At 38.7% G+C, this 14,486-nt stretch overlaps 1 protein-coding gene across 1 annotated transcript; it reads right to left on the bottom strand.

The window, feature by feature from the left end:
* Positions 1-987: 987 nt before the first annotated feature.
* LOC110172101 (uncharacterized) lies at positions 988-7,487 on the bottom strand. The gene is made up of 9 exons (XM_020937922.2): positions 7,382-7,487; positions 6,034-6,684; positions 5,361-5,413; positions 4,949-5,025; positions 4,801-4,860; positions 4,656-4,718; positions 2,534-4,340; positions 2,298-2,465; positions 988-1,461 (listed from the first exon to the last, which is right to left on the bottom strand). Exons 5-9 carry the CDS (start codon positions 4,849-4,851, stop codon positions 1,178-1,180), a joined length of 2,373 nt encoding a protein of 790 aa, XP_020793581.2. The 5' UTR covers positions 4,852-4,860; positions 4,949-5,025; positions 5,361-5,413; positions 6,034-6,684; positions 7,382-7,487; the 3' UTR covers positions 988-1,177.
* Positions 7,488-14,486: the final 6,999 nt, after the last annotated feature.

Genomic DNA, 14,486 nt, shown 5'->3' with positions numbered 1-14,486 from the left:
TTTTGCATCAAGGCAAAGACATTTACTTAATCACTTCCGTCTTTCCTTTCAAAATAAAAGCGTGAACGTTAAAGGCGACATATTATGTAAAATTAACTTTAGCGAGTTTTTAATCGTGGTGTTCCCTCAACATTGATTTACCCAAAGTTGTATTTTGATTAACTGATTCATGCATGTTTGAGTAATCCTGCATTGTCTTGCATTTGAGAGTTCAGAAAGTTTGTTTTCACCTATCCCCTATCTCCACCCACAGCTTTTACTACTTTACTTTAAATTATTCTAAAAACACAGACTCTAAGACATAGATGTAAAAACGTGAATAAAATGGCACTATGACTATACAAAGATCGGGGCTATCGGTCCAGCATTATTGACCAGGAACTCAATGCTCCTGGTTTAATTTTTAGGTCATATTTGACCAATATTATAGTTAACAGTGAATAAACAGTGAAGTGGTTTTCTGCATGTTATAGTTTCATACTAAAAAGTATATACTAGGGGTGTGCAAAAATATCAAAATATCAATATATCGTATCATTTAATGTGCTGATACAGTGTGGATATCATGGCCTGCTGTATTGATATATCGCCAAGAGTAGTTTTTGGTATATTTTACTAAACTATTGTTTGTTGTTACAGTGCTACAGTTTTGTTGCTTGTTTAGAGAAAAGAAAGTCTTTTATGCAACACATTGACATATTCACTGTTTTGAGGAGTAAAATGGGTGTGTTTCTTATAAACTTTAAGACTTTCAGTATCACAGCCATGATTTAGCCTTTGTTTTTTTATTAAACCATATCCAATCTATATAAATATATCAAATCTAATTGAAAGCTCACTATATCGAGATCGCGGCCTGTGTATCGAGGTATGTATCCTATCAGCAACTTTAATAACATCTCCTCTTTTTTCCCAAATATCTAGAATGTATATTTTAGTTGTTATGTTAAGTAAACCCATCAAAGTAGAATAAATTGAAGTCCAGAATAAAAAACACAAAGGTTTATCGCTTCATCACACGTTGCAAATATTTTTACATAAGGCTGGTTAATAAAACATAAATAAGATTATAACATTTTGGCTACTAAAAACAGCTGCTCTTTTATAATGAGCAGTAAAAATACTTAAATAGGGTGGTGACAAACCTCCAGATCTACAGATTCTGGCTACTACATGTTCAAAGTTGGTAATAACCGCTTGTATCCTGGGTGGGCCAGTTGGTTGGTGGCAGGTTTTTCAAAGCGCTCCTGCTCTCCTCTCTCTTCAGTGCTGTGATCCTGTTTCTCACATAGTCCTTAACACCCTTCCAGGAACGTGCCCTCAGAGCCTCGGGTTCAGCGTCGAGACACTGGAGGCAGTCCATTTTCTGAGGGATTTTATGTCCGTGAATGAAGCGCATCATGTGCCTCTCTACAGCCCGCACCTCCGCCTCATCCCACTTCTGTTTGTTCTTCTGAGACGCTGTGAGCATGAAAGCAGAAAAGAGCAAATTTGCAGACTGTGAGGATTAAAGGATCCATATTATGCTATTTTCTGATCGATGTTATAATAATGTTTCCTCATCATAACATACCTGGAGTTGTGTTTTGTTTCATCCACATATGTTTAACACACAAACCCTGCATATTTACTGTAGGATAAGTTCTTCTCTCAAACAGAAAACACTCTGTTCCTCGTTGTGGTGTCATGTGGTAATACTGGAAGTGCTCCAGTTCGTTTTTAAACTCCACAAACCTTCACTAGAATAATTTTGATAATTTTAGCCCTGGAATTGCTCATCTCTACCCAACAAAAGCTAAAAGGAAATCATACACAATTCCAGGCATGTTTTTGATGAGGTAACAACATTAGACCATGGCCCAAAGCTCACACGAGTGAATACAGTGTAATAGAGGACCTTTAAAAGTGAGATATAATAATACCGTATATTGAAATTAAAATGGTAGACAATACAGCTGAACAATACTGGGGAAATATCTAATTGTGAAAAGCATTTCAATTGCAATTTGTTTTGATATGTATATTTTAATAATAGGATTCTGTTCAACGTTCACATTTTAAATATGTCCAAGAGAATTGACAAAAATCTTAACATTGTCCCACCAAACTGAGCAGAAAAAACTACTTATGTGTGATGTCCTCTTCTAGATTATTGTTGTTCCTGCAATTATTAATATCCCCAACATTTTTTAAACTGTCAACAATTGAAATAATTATTGTAATATTATCATTGATTGCAATTATTTTGGCCATTGAAGATACATTTGTCAACAGGATAGTAGTGGATGTTTTGTTACCTCTCTGTGGTTTGTCTGTGGCGACGCGCTTTGGTACAGGGCCCTGGATTGGTGCCTGTGCGTGTTGGCTCTGGTCAGGATAATAAGGAGCTGGTCTGTTGTAGTTACAGGAGAATTGATTTTGTCCCCACTGTGCAGATGTTTGGGTCCCTATATCTTCAAATGTCCCTATGATAAAGACAAAGAACTGCTTAACTGTCCAAAAATGTGGCACTGGCCATTACAGATATACTCACCTGGTTGTTCAAGGACATCTGTCCTGGCTGTCTGTAAAACTTGATAGTTTGGTCCTAGAATCTGGTTGGCCTCATTTTCATCGAGGTTTAACATCTGCAGCATGGCTGAAAAATGCGTCCGGATTTTGGCTGTAGTGAGAGTTTTGGGAGACTTGGCTCCACAGTCTCTGACGTAGTTCTGTAGGATGGTGGAGCCGCTGTAGGACGTCAGAGCGGTGGGTCTGGCAAACAGGAAGGGGTTCTCTGCAGGGACCCCACATGCCTCACGGTTCTTCACCAGAAGCTCCAAGCCAAAGACAAAGGACTGCTTCAGCAACACAGGAACTATCCGGCCACAGGTCCCTCGGATTTCAATCCGAGTGAAGAACCGGCACATGGTCCTCTCCAGGTCTGACAGGGAAACTCCGGAGTAGTTATAAGAGTCATACATTTTCCGGGACAGGAAGTCTTCAAGTCTTAAGCCTGACACTTCTGCAGGCTTCCTTCGGTTGAATAGTATGATGCGGGCGAGTATCACCTTGGCCAGAGCAGCATATGTTTCTGCAGAGACGTGCTCCCTGAACTTGTTTTCAGACACAGTGTGGGTGTTGGCCACGTAAGAGTTCAGGCGTTTGACATCTTGGATCGAAGGCACACTCTTCTCCTTCACACGTTTCGTCTCTCTCAGAGTGGTGAGCGCACTCGCAGATACAAGCTTATTCCATTTAGTCTTGTACACTTCAAGGAAGCTTTGAGCGGACTTGGCTCTGCTTTCATCTCCACTTTCAATAGCATTATTCTCAACAATGCTGCAGAGCTTTTGAAGCTGGTATCCCAGTTTAATAGCAAGAGAGGGGCTGGTGTATGAGTTAGTCTTTGAATTGAACCCTGCTACAATGTTGACGGCAGAGACGACATGTTTGAAGTTAGCGGGCTCAAAGAAATCCTCCATCTCTTTCAGAGGCGTCCTCTTTTGAGCTTCTAGCACCAGACGAGCGATCTGTCGAAGGTTTTGTCTGATATTCTCGTGTCGATTGGGATCAGCTCCTTGCTGTTTAAACATGCCCTCTCCAAACTGCAGAATCACCTTATGATTTAGAATGGCTTGTGTGACCGGGTCATTTATCATTGGAGACAGAAGTCCTTTAAAACCTTCACTGATGTCTGGCCCCAGTGTTTCAAGCACACATCTAAATGCCAGACGCTTCTTTCCTATTTTAGGTTCATCTTTGCTTTTACTTTTCTCTGGACATTTCTTCATGTGTCTGAACAACCCTTTGCTGATGTACAGTCCCTGACAATACAGACAGTGGACAAACTCATAATCTTGGACAGGCGTTCTTGGTCTTTTCACAGCTGCCAGGAACCCCTTCCCCGTTTTGAGCACATCCTTGTTGTGAGCGAAATTACCTTTATTTTTCAGTCTATTCCAAATGTTTAGTCTCTCTTTGGAATGTTTGGGATGTTGTAATGCACTGGCAACCTCCTCCTGGTGACTGTGGACCATTTCAAGATGTCGAGATAGTTTACTGAAGGGTTTGGAGCAGAACAAGCAGTAATTCTTCTTGTCATATACTCGCTTGCCTTTCTTGCTCACACATTGTAAAACCAAAATGGACGACTTGGGTGTGTACCTTTTCTTCAGAGTTCTTTTGCGCTTGTCTTTGGCCGCTGGGTGAGCCTTTGACTTTGCTTTAAGTCGAGTGTTACATGTGGATTTCTTTTGAGGGGTTTCATCTGAGGAGCTGTCCACTGAGTCAGAAATTTCTTCATTACTAACAGGTAAGAACTCAGGACTGTCGTCATCCTCCGAAGGAACATCTGCACTCTGTAGAAAATAATAAATATATGAAAATAATGTTTAAATATATTGATCCAGTACCAGTATTGAATATCAAAAAAATTAGCTGGATCGAATATTGACTTTCAAATATTGGTTCAGTTGTTGGGCATATACATTAGTGCTATAAGACTGGTCCTATTTGATCCAGAACATTTATTTATACAAAGCTGTAGACTAATTGCTTGAGGGATAAAGAAGCCTCAGTTTTTCTTAATTAAGAAGTACAGTTACTTACTAACATGAGTACAAATTGCAGCTACTCCTCCAACCTCTGTGCAAAAATTTCAACAGTGTACTAACCTCTGAAAAGTCACTCGACTCATCAGGATATTCTAGAGGTGCGCTATCATTTGCAACAGGAGTCTAAAATAAAAAATGAAATAAAAAAAAAAAGATTATTGAATTAAAGTTGCAGAATAAATACTGGATGGAACTATACTCTTACCAGGTCAGCAGCAAGTGATACCTCTTCACTCCCAGTGTCCTCTGAAGGCATTGTTTTTAGCTTTATAAAAAAGAAATAAATTCAATATATTAGACATTTAATAAGACAAATTATGGAAAAATCATCACTGTTATAATAAAACACTTACAAGTGCATCCAAATCTGACAGTTTTTAAGAAGTTCCTGCCGCTGCTGCATAAGTGCACTGCGTGACTCAGTATTGGCCTGTAAGGTTAAATATGTTATAAGTTTGACAAATATCTGGCTATTGAGTAAATAAAAACTCCATCCCATTCCTACGTAAAAGGCACATATTGTGCTATTTTCTGATCTGATGATGTTATGTTTCCTCATCACAAACATACCTGGAGTTGTGTTTTGTTTCATTCACACATGTTTAACACACAAACTCTGCATATCGGGCTTCTACCTTGTAATGTCATGTGGTAACACGGGAAGTTTTTGATGAGGTAACAAGATTATACCATGACTTAAAGATCACAAGAGTCAATTTTGTATAACATAGAACCTTTAAATAAATACATTGTGAATTCATTTACCAGAGGTGCTGAGCTTTGCTCCGTTGGGGCATTTGAAGGTTTCTTCTTACTACCTGATAAAGAAAATAAAAGATGGTTATAAACTTTAGCTCTAAACTTTATCACATAAAAGGGATATCACAAAGATAATTCACTGGCCATGAGTAAACAACTGAAATGCTTAGTTCACCGTCATTCCTCTAATATGAATGTAAAAGTTAATATGACACAAACAGCTACAAGAAAAGGCATTTTTAGTTTTCATTTCTATGTAATAGATCTTGATGTGACATTATTTTTGCTTCTATAAATCTCACTGAACCTCAATAATCAATTAATACATTATAATATAAGCAATTACATGCTAAATACGTACAGGTTTGTTTACAATTTGTAGATTAGATTTAACTTTATTGTCATTACACTTTACATTAGTATATTTAAATAGATGTGCAACATAATAGAAGCTTTATTATCCGCTGAGAGAAATTTGTCACATTTGCCACACAACATTGAGGACATCATCATTATTCATCATCATTATCATTCAATAACATAAAAAAATCTATTAAAAAAAGGGAATTGAGACAAAAAATAAACTAAAATACAATGAAACAACAATGAAGCAAACACTACAAAAACACAACACAGAAATATAAACTATGAAATAGAATGATACCAAGGAACAGCTTACCCTTGCGGTTTTGCCTCCACTGAGAGATCATCTGGGTGGGAACGGCCGGGATGTTCACTTGTCCACTGACAGGAGCAGGGTCTACCTCTGTCGATTTGCTCCTGACAGCCTGGTTTGATCGTTGTGAGCATGAGGGCAGACTCACAGGTAGGTCCTGGGGTGCACTGGGTAAAGGTTGATTTGATATCAAAGGCTGGAATGAGGCCAGATGTTGTGTTGTTTGGTAAAGAGAAGGCCGTGTCGTATTTTTGCCATGATTAGTAGGTGGCATTAAAGGCGTCTGACTAAGCTGAGCGAAGGAAAGAACATTGGAAATACTGGGAGAGGTTGGAGCATTTGCAAAAAGAGAGGCTGATGTCGGGGTACTGCACATTTGTGATGTTTTGAAACGAGAATTAGACTGAGCATTGACTCTACAAGGTAAGTTGTTGAGGCAGTTTAGACCAGATGTCTGTATTTGGTCGTAGATGGGTCTTGAGTCTGGAGAGGAGCCCAGGCCAAGCTGTTGAGAAGTAGGCAGAGGAATCAGAGGGGCTCCTTGAGAAGGGTCTCCGGGCCAGCTAACCGACCCCGTCCACACTGGACAGGGCATATGGTTCTTATTGCCAGATGGGTCATCCATCCTCCTCCTCCTCCTTTACCATCAGATCTCTGAAAAAATATATATAATTAGCCCAGAAATAAAAAGATGAGACAGTACATAGAATCAAATTTACAATATGAGTTTGAAAATGACTATGGTTACAGGAATTAATTAGAATAATCCAATTATGACTAGTCGACTTGTTGACAATTAAAATAATTGTATTTGTATTATAATCGTCTGTTAACAATTTTCCAGGCTATAGGGACTATAAAGACTACAAGCCAAAAGACCTTAAAACTAAGACAGCAGTAGTACTAACTCAAAATACAAATGAGTAAACAATTTTTGATTCTCAAAATTAATCCCATTCCAGCCTTCAATTAGCAAATTTCAACCTTTATTTCGTAAAAATCTTTTTTCTAAATCGCAGTGTCTTATGGATGAAATAATTGTTTGACTAGTCGACTAATCAAGACAATTAGCACTGACTAATCGACTACAAAAAAAAAGTAAATTGCTGCCCTAATAATTGCCCTAATAATCAAAAATACGCGGAGATTGCATTTGTTTATAGATCCTTTTATTAGTAGCTATTCCTGCAAAATCAAAATAGTATAAATCAAGGCCTATGCATTTTCACCGCATTTCTGCAAACATTATAGGCTAAAAACAGCTGTTGTATCTTGCGTATTATACAAACCGACAAGCAATAAAAATATATAGGTCATTAGATAATTTATCCTTTCAAAAAAATAAACATACCTGTGAAAATTGTGGTAAATCCGTTATGTTTTTGTTTAGAGTTTGTGATGCTCCCATGGACGAAAGAGGCAAGAACCAAGATGGCGGCTCCGTCTCTGCGTTGATTACTGCCCTCTGCTGGTGAGGGGTGAGAGCTTGTTGGTAAGGCACAAACTACACAAACTTCACAAAAATAAATATGTTATCTCCCATCTATGCAATTCAAAATTATTGTTAGGGACCTGCCCTACTTACAGGTAATGTACAGGCATTTTATAAAGTTGTGTCCCCTGATTTTAACCTAAATCCTACAATAAAATTTGATGGGATGGTTACCAAAAAAAAAAAAGGAAAAATCTTTTTATAAAATTAGGCTCTCCTACAAGGGTGACCAGATGTCCCAGGACAGACCCAGTTTTGAGCCCCGTGTCCCCTGTCCCATCAGATTTATTCAAAACCAGTGATTTGTTCCAGTTTTATACAAGAAATGTCCCAGGTGTCCCTATTTTTGACCAATTTTGTCTAAACCAAGTCTAAATCAGGACTGTCACAATTTTTGACTAATCTGATCCCTGCCAACAGTAAAGAGGAGCATAAATTGTCATTTGTTCAGCCAAAATTCAGAAAACTGTGTTTGCAAATGACCACAAAGTAAAAAAATAAATAAAAATGCAGCAACAGAATTCCCTCAAAATTATAACTAACAATAGCGTACACAATATTACACACTCTTTTCACAATTTTCACAATTTTCATCCAAACCCTGGCGTGAACCAGTTTAGAATCTGGTCACCCTAACTCATACAACTGTACAAAATACATCCATTTGTATATAAGAAGTTTCAGAAGTAAAGATGTACAAAAAAAATTTAGGTTATGGAAGATAAATTGTTCCATCCGATTCTGAATTATAAATGCCTTTAAATTTATTTCCACTGTATAGTTTTCAATGTGTTAAAAAATCAAAATCAAGTTAATATTTTTCCACTGTTATAGTTTAACAAAGTCATAGCATATAGTAAATGTTGTTTTGATAAGAAAACCTCTGGATGAACAATATGTTGCCTCCAAAGGATTTATCATACGTAGGCTTACTCTATAAACAGGAAAAATTACATTAACTCAAATCAAACCAACTACTCAAATGCTACTAGAATAAAAGTTTGCCAAGTTGTGTTTTACTTGTATTTTAATAAAGCTGGTACAGTGCTCCCAAATTTCTGCATTTTTGTTAACAGCGTATGCCCCATAATTCATATACATCGCATAACTGTATAGGTCTGTTGTTTAACTGAGATGAGGGAGCTGAATTTTCTTGTTTGTTTGTTACTTTGTTGTTTTTGACATTTCTTACAATGTTATCAACTGGGATAAATTATTTTGCTCCCTATCTGGGACTGGGACATCATACCAAAAACCACCAAATGTTGAAAAGTCCCACACAAACACTTTACACTAAACGTCACATGAGCAGACCACATACCTGAACCACAGATGTAATAAAAGTAGAAGAGACTGGCAGCTGAATGAATATTTGATTTGGTTCGTCTCTGGCCCAGAGTGTTGTAATATTGATGTGGTCCAGAGGCCAGAAGGACAAGTATGAGGAGGACCTATTATCTTCTGTGCTGAGGGTTCACTGACCACTCAATGAAGAGACAGTATCAGACTACAACTGTGGTGGAAAATAGTATGGGTGGGTATTTATCACACTCTAAAAACACAAAACTCACATCACACGGACTTGCCTCCCATATGGGAACAATATTGATTACTAGCCCAAAATGCTTTTCTGTATTAGCCTGTCTTACTGAACATGCACAGTGTAGCCTTTTCCAGTAGTCAGATACAGCATCTTCAGTCGCTGTCAAAAGTTTTTCATTAATTATACAAACTCAGATTTTTGTATGTTTACATTAGCCTACATGTCAATTCAAAGAGTCTCTTTTATTTATTGATCTTTATAATTTCTCAACTTATGTTTTTTTTAGTTTGACCAAAGACGTACCATTCACAAACACAAGATGGCAGTGTGTCCTGTGTCCCAAAGCAGACAGTATTTCATTGTTAAAGTACTAATGCATGACAATCACTTGATACTGATACTGAAAGGACTTGTTATGTAGAGTGGGGTGCATAGAAAGCTTAGGGTCATTACAAAACATAGCCCACAATCTGTAGCAGACAGAATATAACATGGCCAGTGATTCTGTATTTATGCTGCATAATATGTGGTTATAACATAACATACAGAAATAGTGACAAAAGACTAGCTATATGTTAAGAGTCTGCAGGGTGGCTGGGCACTCCCTTAGAGACAGGGTGAGGAGCTCAGTCACACAGGAGGAGCTCGGAGTAGAGCCACTGCTCCTCCACATAGAGAGTAGCCAGTTGAGGTGGCTCAGGCATCTGTTCCGGATGCCTCCTGGACGCCGGAAGGAGGCCCTGGGGAAAACCCAGGACACGCTGGAGGGACTACGTCTCTCAGCTGGCCTGGAGGAGCTAGAGGAAGTGTCCGGGATGAAGGAAGTCTGGGAGTCCCTGCTTAGACTGCTGCCCCCAACTTGGCCCCAGATAAGTGGAAGAAAATGGATGGATGTTAAGAGTCAATTAACATTTCGAAAGTTTGTATTTCCTTCAGGGAAGCTATAAACAAGGTTTCCCCAGAGACACTTAAGCACAGGTCAAAGGCAGATGGCAATAAAGTGTATCCTTTTTTTACCCTAATAAAGTGCCCACTTTCCCAAAAGGTTGTGTATATGTTTGCACAGCCACCACATCAAAACTGGGACTAAGACTAAATCTGGAAATAAACCTGGACTAGACCAGGACTACGACCAAACAAAAGCATGAAGGCATCCACTGGTTACATTGAATCTAACTAGACATTGTGTCATTATTATAGGAAAAGTGTAAAAAATCTGCCCATTCTTTTATTTTCTATTGTTGCATTGAGCAGAACATTTATTTTTTGGAGGGTTTTATTGTTAATGTTTCAAACCATGTTGAAAGCAACACAAAAACTTCGAATTTTGATGAAACTGTACAGAATTTTGGAGTAAAAATGTTTTATCTCATCCAAGGTTTTGTCAATTCTAAAACAGACAAAAAAAAAGAAAAACATCAATTATGAAACAAATAATTACATAACATTATGCTTGTTGAAGTGACAAATTAAATATGTCTGAAGTCCTTCCTGTTCCACTCAGATGCAATGACCTTTGACCTTGTGTATATAACATGTCGTTGTCAATTAGTGTTTTATGACAATCTCTCAAACCTTGACCTATGACCCTGAAAAAACACTTCCTATCTGGTAACACGCTTGAGTGAAGGCACATGCAGCTGTGGGCCGCCTCCCAATTCTGTTCACTTGTCTCCTCGACTCCTTGACTCCTCAGCTGTCAAATCTACTGAGAGGAGAAAACCAATTGGAAACATCTTACCTAAGGGGTTTATTTAACTGAGGAGTCAAGCTGATAAAGATGGTCTAAATATTGTCTGAATACTGTCTAAGAAAATAAATAAGGTTGTTTTAAAGTTAGCAGAATTAGAAGCATATATTTTGAAGAGTATAGGTGTTTACGCTTCAAAATATACCTTGAAAGACCTGCATTTTTTGAGATAAGTTAGGCATATTGTGGAACATTTCAGGCAAAGTAATAACTCCATAGAGACAAGGTAGCAGACCCTGAACCAGAAAGATTACACAACCAGTGTTGGGAAGTAACTGAATACATGTACTGAGAATAAATATTCAGAATTCTGAAAAATAGAGCTCATGGATCTTGAGTGCTGTGTGTGATTTGTCCTTCTTCAGTCAGTGATAGAAAAGTTTGGTATTCTGTAATACATTACATACTAAATACATTTTCCAAGTATTCTTCACATCCCTGTACAAAACGTATCTTTAACAGACATGTTTTAGCACTATAGGATCTTATTTTTATTCAAAATTTGAATAAACTGCTCTTTTTATTTGTTTTTGTCAATATTGCCCACCCTTATGAGAAGGCAAGTGAACATTAATTGGATGCAGCAGCCTTCACCTAGAAGCCGCTCACAGAATAAATCCAAAGTGTAATTTGTGGACTAGTGTGTGGACAGAGGGAGAGTACAAGGCCATGGCTAAAGTGGTTGCATCCTATTCATCATGTCAGCTCATAACCTTGTACTCATAAGGTCTCTGTCAGCTTATTTCCTCTAACTCCTATTTTTAATGACCTCACTCATTATGTCCTGTTTTATCTTCCTTCCCACTTGAGACTGAATCAGGTCTTTTAATGGCTTTTAATGTTCTGCTTAAAACAGGTTCCATGGGTGAACCATACTGTGCTCTTTTCTGATCTACGTTATAATGTAGTTTCCTCATCAAAAACATATACAGAGCTGGGTTTTGTTTTATTCCCATGTTTAACTCACAAACTCTGCATATTTAGGTTGAGTTCTTCTCTCAAACAGAAAACACTCTGTTCTAACTTGTGATGTCATGTGCTAATACAGGAAGTGACAATCCATACTGAACAAAAGGTAAACCGTATTCATTTAAAAACTACCGCTTCATGACATCACAAAGTGAAACAGAGCATTTTGAGCTTTGGATATGCGGACTGACTAATTACACAGGATTATTCAAACATGTGAATGAAACAAAACACAACTCTAGGTATGTTTTTGATGAGGCTTAAAGCTCATAAGTAAATTTCGTGGAATATGGACCTTTAATAATATAATAAATGTATTTTAATAACCCTGAAACAATGAGATAGTTTCTTTTTGATTCGGTGCTTAGATATAAAAGCAATAACTGAATCGCATTAAACAAACTTCAAAAAGTTGTGTGCATCGACTCGGTTCATGAGTGACTTTTCCTCTCAGTCCATTTAAACAGGATCTTATTGTTTTTTCCACTGTGGAATCGGAGGGAGGTTCACATTGGTGTTTCTTTGCGTGGACACGTTTTAACACAGCATGATCAGGCTTCATGTTCACTTGAGTGCACATTTGAGACATCCCAAAATCAAAACATGCAGGATATTCTGTCTCAGTCAAATGTGTTGAGTTGACAATTTTATTAGCAGGTTCTTTGGCTGCACACCCTTTTTGTGAGACGCATCACATAACCAGAGGAGCAGTATTTTTTAAGTTTACAGTTCAAATTGGTGTCATTATTTGTCAAATGCTAAAATTTCACAGTTTTTTAAATGAAAATCATGTTTGATTCATTAGAGTTCAGCAGAGGTCCTTTTAATGAGATGATCACCTCCTTGTTTCCTCTCTGCTTGTTTTCTTATTTCCTCCCTCCTCCTTGTTTCCTTGTCTCCTCCCTCCTCCTCCTCTCATCTCTCCTTCTTAATCCTCTCCTCCCTACTTGTTTCCTCCCTCCTCGTCCTCTCCTCCCTCATCCTCTCCTCTCTCATTTCCTCTCTCCTTGTTTCCTTGTTTCCTCCCTCCTCCTCTCCTCCCTCCCTGTTTTCTCATTGCTCCTCTCCTGCAACCTTGTTTCCTCGTCTCCTCCCTCCTCCTCTCTTCCCTCCTCCTCGTCTCTCCTCCTAAATTCTCTTCTCTACTTGTTTCTTCCTTCCTCTTCCTCTCCTCCCTCCTCCTCCTCTCCTTGTTTCCCCCTCCTCCTCTCCTCTCTCATTTCCTCTCTCCTTATTTTCATGTTCCCTCCCTCCCCCTCTCCTCCCTCCTTTCCTCATTACTCCTCTCCTGCAACCTTGTTTCCTTGTCCCTTCCCTCCTCCTCTCTTCCCTTTTTCTCTTGTCTCTCCTCCTAAACCCTCTCCTCTCTATTTGTTTCCTTATTCCTCTTCTCCTCCTTCCTCCTCTCATGCCTCCTTGTCTCCTCCTATCCTCCCTTCTCATCTCCTCTCTCCTTGTTTCCTCTGTCCTCGCCCCCCTTGCGGCCTCAGAGTCTCTCATCAGCGTCATAGAGGAGCGTCTCTAGGCTCGGGCACAGACACCACCGCCCCAAACGCTCCAGTGGGAGGCAAAGGGCCTGTCACACAGAATTAACAATGAGCAACTTTAACAACAATAATAGCAGCCCAGACTCTCGTATAAACGTACTGGTCTAACTGCTGAATGGAAAATAACAGCTACAACTGATAATAATTATAATGTTTAATAACAACTATCATTAGAGAAGACATCTGCTGCGTGAGTCTGCTATATAGTTTTACACCCACACTCAAGGATTGTATAATTTGGATATTTTAAATCACAATATTGATTTTAAATTACTTAATAAAACAACAAACTGCAGAGTTGTCAGCACCTCTGATGGATGGTTGCATATTACGCTAGCGGATTTATTTTTTTCTTAAGCACAAAACTAGCTATGCAACGTTGCCGAATCTTACGTACATCACTGATTAAGAAAATAAAATTGGAGAATGAAGTAAGTACAGATTTTAGTTCATTTTAAGTAGGTGCACTTCAAGGTTTAAACTGTACGCTAGTATGTGATTACAATGTCTTATAGTACTAAGCTGGGGTACTTGTTTTCAAAACCAGAAAGGAAGAAGTGGGTGTTTAAATTGGTCAGACTCTCTTTGGCTCATATTTTGGCCCTAATCTCCTGCATGAATGTTTGGGCACATGCACAGCTTTAGAGCAGCTGTTTCAAATGGAAAAGTGAAGCAGGGTGGACCACCAATGTGCAGCCAATCAGCTCTGATCACAAAGCGTCATAAGTGACTCACAAAGCTCTTTCTTACCAATATACAATAGAAAACATGTTTTACAATTTGATGTGGACAGTCTGGAGTTGGGTCCCATTGCATGTCACTGTGGACGTCCACTGCTCAGGCTTAATCCAAGGGGCATTAAAGGATTCTTCAAACGCAGAGGACACATTTCTCTACATGGAGACCGTTTATATGATGACGTCTGAACAGAAAACACAAAAGTGGTGTTGCGTCTTCATTTCTTTATTCCGTGTTTAGATGAGCGTTTTCGGGAGGAAATCTGCGTGCATACGGTGACACAAAAGAATTGTTTGGAATTGTGCGGAATTTGATTGGGTATGCATGCCAGGCGGCTCGGGGGTGACGCTAGGTGGTGACATAAACGCATACGCGACATGATTAGACCAAAGTTTTGCGTCTTGGGCAGTGTAGACG

The sequence above is a fragment of the Boleophthalmus pectinirostris genome, unplaced genomic scaffold (genome assembly GCF_026225935.1).
Source record: "Boleophthalmus pectinirostris isolate CB_2022bp ecotype Guang Dong unplaced genomic scaffold, ASM2622593v1 HiC_scaffold_4, whole genome shotgun sequence".
NCBI lineage: Eukaryota > Metazoa > Chordata > Actinopteri > Gobiiformes > Gobiidae > Boleophthalmus > Boleophthalmus pectinirostris.
The sequence above is the reverse complement of the archived record's forward strand: the minus strand, read 5'-3'. Positions and strand labels throughout refer to the sequence as shown.